The sequence below is a fragment of the Mandrillus leucophaeus genome, unplaced genomic scaffold (genome assembly GCF_000951045.1).
Source record: "Mandrillus leucophaeus isolate KB7577 unplaced genomic scaffold, Mleu.le_1.0 Scaffold1207, whole genome shotgun sequence".
Taxonomy (NCBI): domain Eukaryota; kingdom Metazoa; phylum Chordata; class Mammalia; order Primates; family Cercopithecidae; genus Mandrillus; species Mandrillus leucophaeus.
In genome coordinates, this window is record NW_012100399.1 from 644,389 (window position 1) to 658,365 (window position 13,977).

General features: G+C 39.9%; 1 protein-coding gene across 1 annotated transcript in view; it reads right to left on the reverse strand.

Annotated features, from left to right (window-relative positions):
• OSBPL3 (oxysterol binding protein-like 3) overlaps positions 1-13,977 on the reverse strand; it is a 191,911-nt gene that overhangs the window by 40,870 nt on the left and 137,064 nt on the right. The window contains exons 13-15 of the mRNA XM_011970628.1: positions 9,983-10,117; positions 8,371-8,464; positions 2,155-2,405 (exon numbers count right to left, since the gene is read on the reverse strand). Of these exons, the coding sequence (XP_011826018.1) occupies positions 2,155-2,405; positions 8,371-8,464; positions 9,983-10,117 (480 nt within the window). The remainder of the gene's footprint in view (positions 1-2,154; positions 2,406-8,370; positions 8,465-9,982; positions 10,118-13,977) is intronic.

Here is a 13,977-nt window from a genome sequence, read left to right on the forward strand (position 1 = left end):
AAAAAAAAAAAAAAAAAAACCCATCACTACTAAAGATACAAAAACAAGCCGGATGTGGTGGCACGCACCTGTCATCCCAGCTACTCAGGAGGCTTAGGTAGGAGAATTACTTGAATCTGGGAGGTAGAGGCTGCAGTGAGCCGAGATTGTGCCACTGCACTCTAGCCTGGTGACAGAGAGAGACTCTGTCTCAAAAAAAAAGAAGAAAAAATCAACTACACTCAAGTCAGTCCTACTTGTGACTGCCTGCGTTCTTGAAACCTGGGTGTGTGTTCCTCTCCCTGCTTCTCCACATTGGTAACCTGTGAAACAGTACAGCCACACCGTGTATGGAATGCTGAATCAACCCTTAGTCACCTTCACCATGTAAAATAGAACACAACCGATGAAAGAACCTAGTGCCATGCATGATGCTGTGGGGAAGAGAGACCGAAGGGGAGGCAGAAGGAAGCACTCTCCCTATGGGTTGGCAGCACGAGGGAGAGTCCAGGCAGGGGCATAAGCAGACCTGCAGGTTAGTAAACAAAACCCATGCAATAAGACTCCTGCTTAGTGGTTATGCTGGGGATGAGAAGCCTCTCCTCAAACCTCTGCTCAAGGGCAATTACACCAATCAATCATCTGAATATCCTAAGGGTCTCTAAATTGCCACAGGATGAAACATCTTTAAGAAACTTTCACCCTCAAAGCCAATCATTTCCTTTAAAGAAAAGAGCTGCCCACAAATGCTGACTTTTAACACTTGCCTTAGAAGCTATTTCTAGAAGCTTTGCCTTCCTTTTATTCAGCAAAAATTATCTGGGGACAAGTAACCAAGAACAGTTTAAAAAATACAGCTTGTTTTTGTCTCCTACCCTGATTATCAGTAACAAGAAAGAAAGTCCTTTGGGCCAAGTACAGTGACTCATGCCTGTAATCCCGGCACTTTGGGCGCCAGGGCAGGAGGGTTGCTTGGGCCTAGGAGTTCCAGGTTGCAGTGAGGTAGGACTGCACCACTGTAATCCAGCCTGGGCGACAAAGACCCTGACTCAAAAAAAGGAAGTCTCTTTGATAGGGGAGGCCCTGGAGACTGGGCAGAATGACGATGGGATATCCCTCTCAGACAGCAGGTAAGATTTCCCCTTAATCTTCAAATCATAGAAGTAATAATGTTTTATTTAATAAGCGCTAAGACTGCAGAATGCTTAGAATGTAGAAAAGAATAGCATCCTCCATCAATGGGGGGTGTCGGCAGGGCTAGGTCTGTGAAGCCGAGGGGGTACTCCAATTCCAATGTAGCCAACTGGCAAACGCCCAGGAGAGAGACTCTGCATTTGGGGGACACTGATGTCCCAGCATCCCATAGAGACAATGACCTTACTGCTCTAAGGGCACTGAATATGAAGAAGCAAAAAGAGGTACAGACACCCACGTTCAAGAACAAAGTCAGTCACAGTCATAGAGAAGGCTGATCTGCCCGAGTCTTGCCCTTTGAGTACTCCATTCCCAATCTCCCTACCCATGAGACGGGGGAAAGATGAGAAATACTTGGAAGCCCTTTTAAAAGCCAGCATGCTGTGACTGGAGCTGATGCCGAGTAGAGAAGATGGGCTTTTCTAAGATTTTTTTTTAAGTACTCTATAAAATAAGAGGGAGAGAGAAAAAAAGAATATTTCTGATGTGAAAACCTCCTCTAGTGAACTTTATTTTCCAAAAACCGAGGAGCCGATGGGACAATTCCAGAAATAAAAACAAACATTCTCAGGGGAAACTTACACTGGATGAGAAAAACAGCTCGAGAAATTAAATTCTATCCACCCAGGGAAGTGAAAATAAACATGCAGACAGCCCTAAAGACATGTTTTCCAGCCGGGCACATTGGAATAATCAGCTAGAAGGCTTCTGGAGAAAGAGGAAGCACGAACCCACAGAACAGAACTACCCCAGGCACCGAGTGCCACAGAGAAGCACCCCAACCCTGTCTCCAAATCCTGACAAGGTGACTGGAAACAGCCAGGCGGAGGAAGCCAGACAGCTCTGAGTAATGAACCTGTCTATAGAACAATCAAAATGAAACCGGAGGGAACAGGGGCTGTCTCTCTGATGGGCCCCGTGAATGGCCTCGTGGCTCGGGGATTGAGGCTGGACAGTGACAAGGGAAGGCTGACTCCTCACCATTCTTTCCAGGGGGTTGGGAATCTGCGCGGCCTTGTCCAGGAGCTCGCTGTACTCCAGCTCCTCGCAGAGCCTCTGCAGTGTGTTCAGGGGCTCGTTCAGTTCCACCGGCATGGCCACCTTGGACAGGTCCTTCCCGATGTTGTTCCTCAGGATGTTCCACAGGCTGATGTTACTGCTGCTCGGGCAGGGTGCCGGCAGGCACGTTCTTCTCCGGGACTTTGCTTCCCCACCACTTTCAAGGACAGGCCCTGAAAAGGAAAGAGGCCTGGTTGTCTCTATAAAGCTTTTCATTTTATTCTATTATTTTTAATCCACGAAAAAAACCTTACCTAGCAAGTACTCAATGTTACTATTAAACTCAGTTGTCCAGAGTATGAAAATCGGCAAAAGAATTCTGAGCAATTAAATACTCAAACTGACACACACTAAAACCCATCGACTTTATTCACAGGGAAGACCTTGAATTGCTCCTCAAAATCTAGTTCCTCGTAGCTCATACACACTTAGAATAAAACTGGAAATTGGATTTCTATGCCTATAGCTGCTTACTGTTTATAAAAACTTGAAAAGCTTTTAAAAAATCACTTTAAATTCTGGTAAAATAATTGTGTTTATTACAGGAAAGTAATACAGGAAATAATGGTCATTTCATTGCTCCACCATCCCAAAATAGCAGCCATTTATATATTAGAGTATCTTCATTTCATGTTTTCTCCATCTGTGTTGTTCATACTGTAAGCATATTTTATATTCTGCTTGTTCAGCTAACAGAGTATTTTTCCATATTATTTAAAATTTTTCTAAAACATCAGTTTTTGCTCAATATCACTAATCATTAGGGAAATGCAAATCAAAACCACAATGAAATATCATCTCATATCAGTCAGAATGGCAATTATTAAAAAGTCAAAAAATAACATGCTGGTGAGGTTGCAGAGAAAAGGGAACACTTATACGCTACTGGTGGGAATGTAAGTTAGCTCAGTCATTGTGGAAAGCAGTTTGGCGATTTCTCAAAGAACTTAAAACAGAACTGCCATTCAACTCAGCAATCCCATTACCGACTATATACCCAAAGGAACATATATTGTTCTACCATAAAGACACATGCACGTGTATGTTCATCACAGCACTATTCCCAACAGCAAAGACATGGAATCAGTTTCAATGTCCATCAACAGTAGACTAGGTAAAGAAAATGTGGTACATATACACCATGGAATATTGTGCAGCCATAAAAAAGAATGGGATCATATTCTTTGCAGCAACATAGATGGAGCTGGAGGCCGTTATCCTAAGCAAACTAACACAGGAAGAGAAAACCAAATGCATGTTCTCACTTGTTAAGGGGTGTTAAACATTGGTTCACATGAATAAAGAAGGGAACCATAGACACCAGGGCCTGCTGGAATGTGGAGGGTGGGTGGAGGGTGGATAGAGGGTGAGGATCAAAAACCTACCTATTTGGGTGCTATGCTTATGACCTTGGTGATGACATAATCTGTAGAGTAAACCACCGTGATATGCAGCTTACCTGCATAACAAACCTGCACATGTACCCCGGAACCTAAGAGTTTTCTTTTAACATCATTTTTAATGACGGTAAAAATATTTTTTGCCTGTATCTTTGATTATTTTCTTAGGATACAAAGAAGTGGGATTACTCTGTCAATAACTCTGAATGTTGTTAAGACTTTTGATTCACATAATCAGACTGCTTTTCAAAAAGGCTGCCCCCAACTTCCCCATTTATCAGCAGCAGATGTGAGCATCCATCTCCTGAGGACTCTTGAGGCTTGTCATTTTCATTTTTAATTTCTGTCAGATGGTCAGGTGGACGGTGTAACCTCCTTGTTTTAGCTTACATTTAAAAGATTTCCTGTGTGGTTCGGAGTGCTTTCACGGGCACTTTTGCTTTGCTGAATTGCCTGCCTTCCTATTTATGTATTAAGACCATACTCTTTTGTTTTTATATTTGTTTTACAATTTAATCCCCACTTGGCATTTACCTTTAAATTTGCTCCATGGAGTATTTTGATGAATGACACCCATTTTAGGTATGTCAATCTATCAATCTTTTCCTTCGTTTCATGCACTGAATTTCCTATCCTCCATTGTACCTATTTTCAAATGAAATCTCTTGCATTTTGTTTTTTATTTATATATCAATAAACATACTTTATTGATATATATTTTATTAAACATACATATTTAACATTTACTAATTATAAAGCCAATCACTGAATAAAGGGGCTGCTCTGATGAACAGAAACACATGAAAACAGGGCCACACTGTGCATTTCATGTTAATCTAATCATCCAATTAGCTTTTGAATTTGTTTTGCTTTTTTAAAATTAAATTAAATGTTTTTTGAGACAGGGTTTTGGTCTGTTGCCCAGGCTGGAGTACAGTGGCATAATCTCAACTCACTGCAACCTCTGCCTCACCAGCTCAAGCAATCTTCCTGCCTCAGCCTCCCAAGTAGCTGGGACCACAGACACATGCCAACATGCCTGGCTAATTTTTTGTATTTTTGTAGATACGAGATTTTACTATGTTGCCAAGGCTGATCTCAAACTCCTGAGCTCAAGTGATCCACCCACCTCAGCCTCCAAAGTCCTGGGATTACAGGCGTGAGCCACCATGCCCAGCCTGTTTTAGTTGCTTAATACGGGTAAATACAACATAGGTAAATAGCTGCAAATGGTAGTTTTAAAATTAATTAATTAATTATTGAGATAGGGTCCTTCTCAACAGGCTCACTCAGGCCGAAGTGCAGTGGTGTGATCATAGCTCACTGTAACCTTGACCTCCTGGGCCTAAACAATCGTGCCACGTCAGTCTCCTGAGTAGCTTAGACTACAGACATGCTACATCACTCCTGGCTAGTTTTTGTATCTTTTTTTAGAGATAGGATCTTGCTATGTTGCGTAGGCTGGTCTCAAACTCCTGGCCTAAAGCAATCCTCCTGCCTCAGCCTCCCAAAGTGTTGGGATTATAGGTGTGAGCCACTGTGCCTTGCCTACAGTCATTTTTGAAAACAGTTTTTCATGTAGTCTCAAAAAATTTTCTTTGATTACACTAATCTAAATTTTGAAAGAGTGTTATTCCACCACCATCATAACCACCAATACTACTAACAGCTAACACGTATCTGGCATTTTATTCTGTGACAGGCAGTCTTCTAAGCATTTTACATGCATTATTCCCACTTATCCTTTGTAACTACCACTTGTGGTAAACAGTATTATTATCCCCATTTCACAGATGAAGAAAATAAGGCATAGAGGAAGTAAGTATCTGGTCCCAGAACACACAACCACTGAGTGGCAGAGCTGGGGCTAACCAAGGAAGTCTGGTCCCTTAATCCACATTCTTAACCACTTAACTTCCCCAAAGTACCCAGCATAGAGACAGATCCTAATATGTGCCCAGCAGCATTGTGGGGAAGAAATTTATAGGAAATAGTCTAAAAATCTCATGTTTACTATAAACTCAAACAATAATAGTGTATCAAGACCTTGGTCCTAACGTAGGCAAAATGATGCTATGAAATGTAAAGGTTATTTCTGTATCCAATCTTTTCAGTAGAGTATTGATGCTTAGAAATATAATCTCCCCCAAACCCTGGGAATGTCTGTAAAGAACTGGGGGACACACATTTCTAGTATTCAAACACTGACAAAGAAGAAAGCTGGGTTTTGCCCAGTGCTTGTTCAAGAAAGGCAATGTAGGCCAGGCATGGTGGCTCACACCTGTAATTCCAGCAATTTCAGAGGCTGAGGCGGGTGGATTACTTGAGGCCAGGAGTTCAAGACCAGCCTGGCCAACATGGTGAAACCCTATTTCTATTAAAATACAAAAAAATTAACTGGGCATGATGGTGTGTGCCTGTAATTCTAGCTACTCGGGATGCTGAGGCACGAGAATTGCTTGAACCCGGGAGACAGAGGTTGCAGTAAACCGAGATCGCACCACTGCACTCCAGCCTGGGTGACAGAGTGAGAATCTGTCTTCACACACACAAAAAGGCAATGTTAGTTAGCATTCTAGCAACATGGCTGTAGAGCACGATAGAACCAGCTCTAACTTCTAAGCTTTTCCTGGCTGGTGTCAACACAGCATAGCTGTGGTCTTAGGTTCTGAACCATGTCCTCTCTTTATCTTTGACCTCTGAACACTCCATTAACTCTGTACTCCCTATGGCTCCCTCTCTAGAAGACTCAAAGAAATGGAGGGCTTCCACATTTGTCAATCCTCCTCATCTACGGTGGGAGCACCACTTTAGTGTGCGTGCTGTTTGCCAAGGGAGTGATGTTTCTTCATTTCTCTTTCAACTTGCCTCCTTGTTTTTCTAGAAAAATAAGTAGCACACAAATTTGCTCCGGTGTTTTTGGCCTTCTTCTTCCAACCCACTGGTTCTTAGACTTTTCCACTAAGGGGTTCATCTTCCAAGAAACATTTCAAACAAAACACCAACCATGATGAGCATCTCACTTCTAGCAGGTGTGATACCGAAAGGATACTCTTCCAAAGCATGGTAAAACTACCTGCTTTCTTCCCCTATACTGCGGTCCCCCAAAAGGTGGCTCTTAAGCATTCAGATAACAATTCATCAGTTCACACATACACAATGAATTGAAGAACACTGAAATATCAAAAAGGTGCCTGGCATGGTCCCTCTCCTCCGTGTAGATATGAAAATAGGTGGTGCTTTGAGTATCCAATGCATAGTGCAGACAAACCTAGAGACTCCAAGGCAAACTGAGTACCAACACTGGTAAGTGTTTGATGCTACAAGGACCCACACAGCGAACTGTCCAGGTGGGCAGATTCTTTTTAAGTGCACCTTCCTAAACAGGCCAGTCTGCTTACTGAAGTCCTAAATCAGAGCTGTTTAGGGGGCTAGCCAGACACTCCAGATATTCCACAGTTCGAACTAGCATTATGAAATATCTTTCCTGCCCATCATTTCCCTTCTTGGGATCAAGCAGTAATAAAGGGTCATCTTAGGATACCCTGAGGGGTCCGTCCAAGAGGTAGCCATTTGTTACTTTCAAATGTGTTGTTTTGAAGAATCTGAAGCTAAATGACGACTTGGATAATATCTTTTATTATATAAGTCCTATCACATTCCTAAATTATAAAACCTCCCTGATATCTAAGGGCAAAAAAATCATATTCTAACATGTTCACAGAGAGAACATTAGACTGCAAAAGGGATATCTGGGCCAGGCACGGTGACTCACGCCTGTAATCCCAGCAGTCTGGGAGGCCGAGGCAAGCAGATCACTTGAGATCAGCAGTTCGGGACCAGCCTGAGTAACATGGTAAAACCTCATCTCCACCAAAAAATACAAAAATTAGCTAGGTATGGTGGTGCGTGCCTGTATTCTCCAGTTACTCCGGAGGCTGAGGCAGGAGAATCGCTTTAACCCGGGAGGCAGAGGTGGCAGTGAGCCAAGATCGTGCCATTGTACTCTCCAGCCTGGGTGACAGAGCGAGACTCCGTCTCAAAAAAAAAAAAGGTATCTGTTACGTTTTTTATATTCATATAATTGGCATACATTCACTTTATAAAAATAAAAATTTGTACAAGCAGACAAATTTATTTGAATTAATACATCTTTCACATGTGGGTGCTGTCTCCTCTCCTAGATTATAAAATCCTAGGGGGTGGGGTCCATGTCTTAGTTTTCTTACATAGTACTTGCTAGAGCTCTTTGCTTGTAGCAGGTCCTCTACACCGTTCACCCTTGAACAACACAGATTTGAACTGCATCAGTCCACTTGTATACAGGTGTTCTTCTGCCTCTGCCACCCCTGAGAAGGCAAGACCAACCCCTTCTCTTCTTCCTCCTCTTCAGCCTACTCAACATGAAGATGACCAGGATGATGACCTTTATGATGATCCCCTTAATGAACTGTAAATATCTTTTCTGTTCCTAATGACTTTCTAAATAACATTTTTTTCCTCTAGCTTACTTTATTGTAAGAGTACAGTCTCAAATACACATAACACACAAAATATGTGTTAATTGAGTGTTAGTAGTTAAATCTTCGGGGAGTCAAAAGTTATACATGGATTTTCATCTGTGTGGGGTATCAGCATATACCCCTGAACCCCCATATTGTTCAAGAGTTAACTATACAACATATTAGTATTCTATGAAAATCCAAACATTTCAGAGATTAAATAATGTAAATCTTACCCAAGGTCTGTCTCTCATTATCTAAATCATTACTGAGATTATCTAAGGAAAGATTATCACTTATGTCACTGACGTATGAGTCATCATCAGAAATCTATGGGAAAGAAGAAATAACATTCATTAGAGTTAGAATAAACAAGAGCCAGATTTTCATAAAACCCTTACTCCAAATGATCAAACATGATGAGTCCCACACTATAAATACTCTTAGGTACTGTTTTCATAAAGGTCCATATACCAATCTGCCAAGGAGGTGTTCACAACAAATACCTGTTCTTAAAATTCTTATACATTCTGAATTAGTTCTCACAAGAAAAACAGCAAGCAAGCTCAAGACTGTTATTACAAAGATTCTTATTAATTCTGACTGTATTTTTAGAATTTATTAGTGTTTGAGTAGAAGGAGTTACAATTTGTCTTTGAGCTATTTGTGTAAAAAGTATCTTCTATGGGAATTAATACATAAACAAGATGACTATGTCTATATTTAAGGGGTAACATTACTAGTACACACTGACACAAAACAATATTAACTATAATACTATAATAACTGCTATTCAGGAAAGTATAATTGTTATGCATCAATTTAAAACAAATAATGCTATAAACCAATATTACAATAACCACATTATGAAAAAAATATAATTATTATATATTATAAATCAATGTAGGTTAAATTTCATGATTAAGAAACATACAGGATGCTAATTTCCTTCTCTGCAGTAGACATATTACATTATTAAATAGGTAGAAGTCAAAATTATTAACCTGTACTTGAAAAGAAATATAGCACTTCGAGAGGCTGAGGCGGGTGGATCACTTAAGGCTAGGAGTTCGAGGCCAGCCTGGACAATATGAGGAAGCCTGTCTCTACTAAAAATACAAAAATTGGCTGGGCATGGGGTGCACGCCTGTATCCCCAGCTACTTGGGCGGCTGAAGTGCGAGAATTGCTTGAACCTGGGAAGCAGAGGTTGCAGTGAGCAGAGATCACACCACTGCACTCCAGCCTGGCTAACAGAGTGAGACTGTGTCTCAAAAAAAAAAAAAAAAAAAAAAAAAAAGAGGCCAAGCACAGTGGCTCACACCTGTAATCCCAGCACTTTCGGAGGCTGAGGCAGGCGGATCACCTGAGGTTAGGATTATGCGTTTGAGACCAGCCTGGCCAACATGGTGAAACCCCAGTCTCTACTAAAAATACAAAAATTAGCCAGACGCAGTGGTGCATGCCTGTAGTCCCAGCTACTTGGGAGGCTGAGGCTGGAGAATCACTTGAACCCGGGAGGCGGAGGTTGCAGTGAGCTGAGATTGCGTCACTGCACTTCAGCCTGGGCAACAGAACAAGGCTCCGTTTAAAAAAGAAAAAAAGTATAACAAATTTAACACATCAAGTTACAGAAATGAGAAAATATCCAATGCTCTCTACTTTTACTTTTTCTTCTCACATACAGTATCATTTTTGGGTATGAGTTATGATAGAACTCTCAGAATACAATGACTAAAAAGGGCCACTGAGTTTAGTGTTTCTGATTATGGACTGTTTACTGAACAAATTAACCAGCAAAGCAACAAGAGAGATTTTTGAGGCACCTAACTGTAAACATTGCTCAAACCTCATTTTCTGAAGAGCTTGGAGATAACAGAACTTCCTGAGCATCAAAAAACTCGGAAAGGGAGTCAGTGATGGAGAGTCTACTTTCATTAGAAAGCTGATGAACTAGAGCTCGGTTTTCATCTCGGGAGTTTTCCTATTTGAAAAACAAAACCAAAAATGTATACATTTAGAAACATTCTCAAGAGAAAGAAAATAAGTAATTTAGTTGCACAATACACAAGGTCACAGGCCCATGCAAATAAGCAACTCAAAGCAGAGGTCAGCTCCAACACTGAGAAGTGAGCCTCATGCAAAACACAAAGTTCTCCCCCAATATGGGCACCTCACTTACAGGCACTATCACTTCTCACACACATGCAACAAATCACAAGGCAAAAAACAACTGTCCAGGTCACTCTTTGTTCCATTTAAAAAGGGAAAAATTCCAATGCTCTCTGAATCATATCCTCTTATTTGCTACCACTGCTGGATGTTTCTTTTTATACTAAAATCTCCTCTGCATTGCACTGAATGCATGTCCTTGCATGGCTGGTTCACAGCAACATTGCCTTCTTCTGCCTCTATGCTCTCTGAAGGAACAATATGCTGCTTTGGCTTTTGTCAAGGTGTCCCTTGACAAATACACAGTGTGTTTTGGTCCAGAAGCACCCTGGTAGCAGATAATTTATTATTCATGGATGAATGATATAAGTTCTCTTTGTCTGTCTCTTTCCACCCACAATGACTCTGCAAGGAAAGGAAGTCCCCAGTCCTCTTTATAAGCCTCTGTACAAATAACACAACAGAATATCATTGTTTTCTCATCTCACATGACCCTCTATTCTCCACTCCACTGGGTCTGGACTTTCCCTCTGGGGAGGACTAAAGTCCTGAGCTGGCCATGGCAGGATATAACAATGAACCAGACAACGTTTGTGGACTGAATGAGTGGTGAGAAAATGCATCCAACACATATCAGACCAGGCCTGTGGAATAGACAAAGTGCTGGCAAAGTGGAGAGATTGATTCTAATTAGGGAGATTTTGTTTGGGGAGGGCTTCACAGAGGTGGCACTTGAGGAAAAAGAACAGATTCAGGACAGGATGATTTGATTTCTTTCAATCAGAGTAGACAGGTAGTAGTAAAACCACTCACATGTTTTATTGGGATAACAAAGGAGTTGCTTCCATATCATCCAGAATAATCTGGGGGAAAGGCAGATTATATCTTGCCCAGAAATTGTCTGAATTCAGGACACACCCCTCAGTCTCATAGGGAGGGGATGCTACGACAGGAGGGCCATAGCAGATTTTCGTAATAAAAGGCAAGTGGTCCCTTTACAAATTGGTTGCTTCTGTTTGTGAATATGTATCTACAAACTGTTGAAATATATATCCCGTTCCTAAATAAGGCATCTGCCCAAAGTATTAATGATCCTACCCATTTTAATACCCATGTAGCCTTCTGAAAACCTAGCCTCTTCTCTACCCTAACAAAGAGATCACTTTAGAATCTGTAAGTATCATAGCTGTTAACTTCAAGGAAAAGGTCTCTCTCCTCAAAAGAGCCAGGCATAAAGCATCGAGTTTGAAAACATCATAAGGAACAACAGCTTCTGTAACACTCACTCAAACAACAGAATTGTCCTGTGTCTTCTGTGTGCTCCTGTCACAAGAGATGCTCATGATTTATTTACTAGTTCTACTCATTAATTTATTACTAGTCATTCCTGCTCTCTCTGTATCTTCCTCCTCCTAGACTGATGGGTTCGAAGGATTTCCTGGCTGACCAACACTGAAAATAATACTCCTAGCCCCTAGCACTTTCTGGTGTCTTCTTGTATGTACTGAAAACTCATCAGCACTGCTGCAGCTCCAAGTCTCCAGCTTGGTGTCTTAAACAACTCAGGACCTCATTTGTTAAAATATTAACCCAGTCAGTTCAATTCAATAATTTCCTTTCACATATGTAATGCATGACTGGTTGCTTATCTATTGCTTACATTACAAAAAGTTAAACCAAGGATGTCCAACCCATAGCCCGGGGGCCACATACGGCCCAGGACGGCTTTGAATGTGGCCCAACACAAATTTGTAAACTTTGTTAAAACATTATGAGATTTTTTTGTGATTTTTTTTCCTGGCTCATCAGCTATTGTTAGTGTTAGTGTATCTTATGTGTAGCCCACGACAATTCTTCTTCTTCCAATGTGGCCTAGAGAAGCCAAAAGATTGAACACCCCTAAGTTAAATAGAGAGAAGGGAGGGAAAGGAACATTCACAGTTCACACTGTAACAACCACTACAAGCATTTTGACACATTTTTCTTGTGAAATAATCATGCTATTTTCATATCTCTATATATGTAATTTTATAAAGTTCGCCCAAACAACATTGCAAGATAGATTTTTTCAAAATTAAAATGCATTCTGAAAACAAAAATAGGTATTCAAAATAGAAAATTTAAAAATGCAACTAAATATCACTTCAAGTCCCATTGTATGAATGTGAGAGTGGATGTGGCCCCTATTAACTTGCTGGTATTTTCATATTAAAATATTTGTGTACAAATTTTATTTTGAAAAACTGGGATAGACAGTCTACATATTGTTTGCTTCATTCACTAACCATTATATTGTGAACATTGACCAGACCATTCAAAATTCTTTGAGACAATGAACTTTAATTGATAAATATTTTATTATATATTTGTGTCACAGAGTAATAAAATCAGGGATGTTTACAGATTTGCAAAAATGGTTTAGTATGTTTGTAAATATATCTTTGCTTGTATCATGTTATTTCTTAGAATCAAGTTTTGGAAGTAGAATTATTAATAACCTTTAAGGCAAAATATATATTACCTAATCACATCAACAAGTAAGGAAACCTCTGTTTTTTCTATATTAAAGGCACTACATACCATAATTTAGAAAACTTTTGAGCTAATCTGTTTTAATTTTCATTAAGCTGAATAGTTACTCCTTTTTAAAAAACAAGCTTGTAGAGATGTTAAGGTAGGGAGAGGCTGGATGAAGGGTTCATGGGACCTCCCTCTGCATTTCTTCGTACTTCCCTGTGAATTTACAAATATTGCAAAATAAGTAAAAAAAAAAAAAAAAAAAAAAAAAAAAAAAAAAAAAAAAAAAAGAAAACCCATACCTATCTCCCTCTCTCTCTCTCTCTCTCCCCACCTCTGTGTGTGTGCGTGTGTGTGTGTGAGACAGAGAGAGAGACAGAGAATTATGGCCTTTTTCCATTTACTTATTAAAGTTTTAAGTTACTTGATATTATTTGTTCACTGGTTACATATGAAAAACATTATCACTGATTTAGCATTATCTCAGTCTGTCAATTTCACTGAAAATATTTTTCCCAGTCTATTATTTGTCCTTTTTTTGACACACATTACTTTTTCCTAAAAGAGAGTCAGATCTAATCAACATTTCTTTTGCAATTTTTTTCTATTGTACTCCAATTTAGAAAATCTCTATTCTAGCAGTTTGATATTTACATTAATATTTTTCAGTTTGAATTTTTATATTTAACTTGAATTTGCTTTTGATTCATTTCAGCATGCAATGAAGATTTAAACTTCTTTTTAAATTGCTTTGAGCAGGGCATGGTGGGTGGTGAGTGCCTATAATCCCAGCTACTTGGGAGGCCAAGGCAGGAGGATTGCTTGAGTCCAAGAGTTCAAGGTCAGGCTGGGCAACTCCAAAATAATGGTAATTAATAATAATAATGTAATAAACTTCTTTGAGCTGTGCCAACCTAATTTATTAAATAATCCATCTCTTTGCCATTGGTTTTTGATGCCTTTTCGAACCATAATCTTTATTTCTTTTATATACAAAATAATGTTTATGCCTAAGAGAGTTACTCCGTCCCATTCTTACCCATCATCACCTTATTTTAACTGCCGGAGCTTCAATGAGTATTTTATTTTCTGGCTTGGCATACTGTTCTTCATTATCTAGCAGTGTATACTATTGAGAAAGGAATTGCTTTGGCC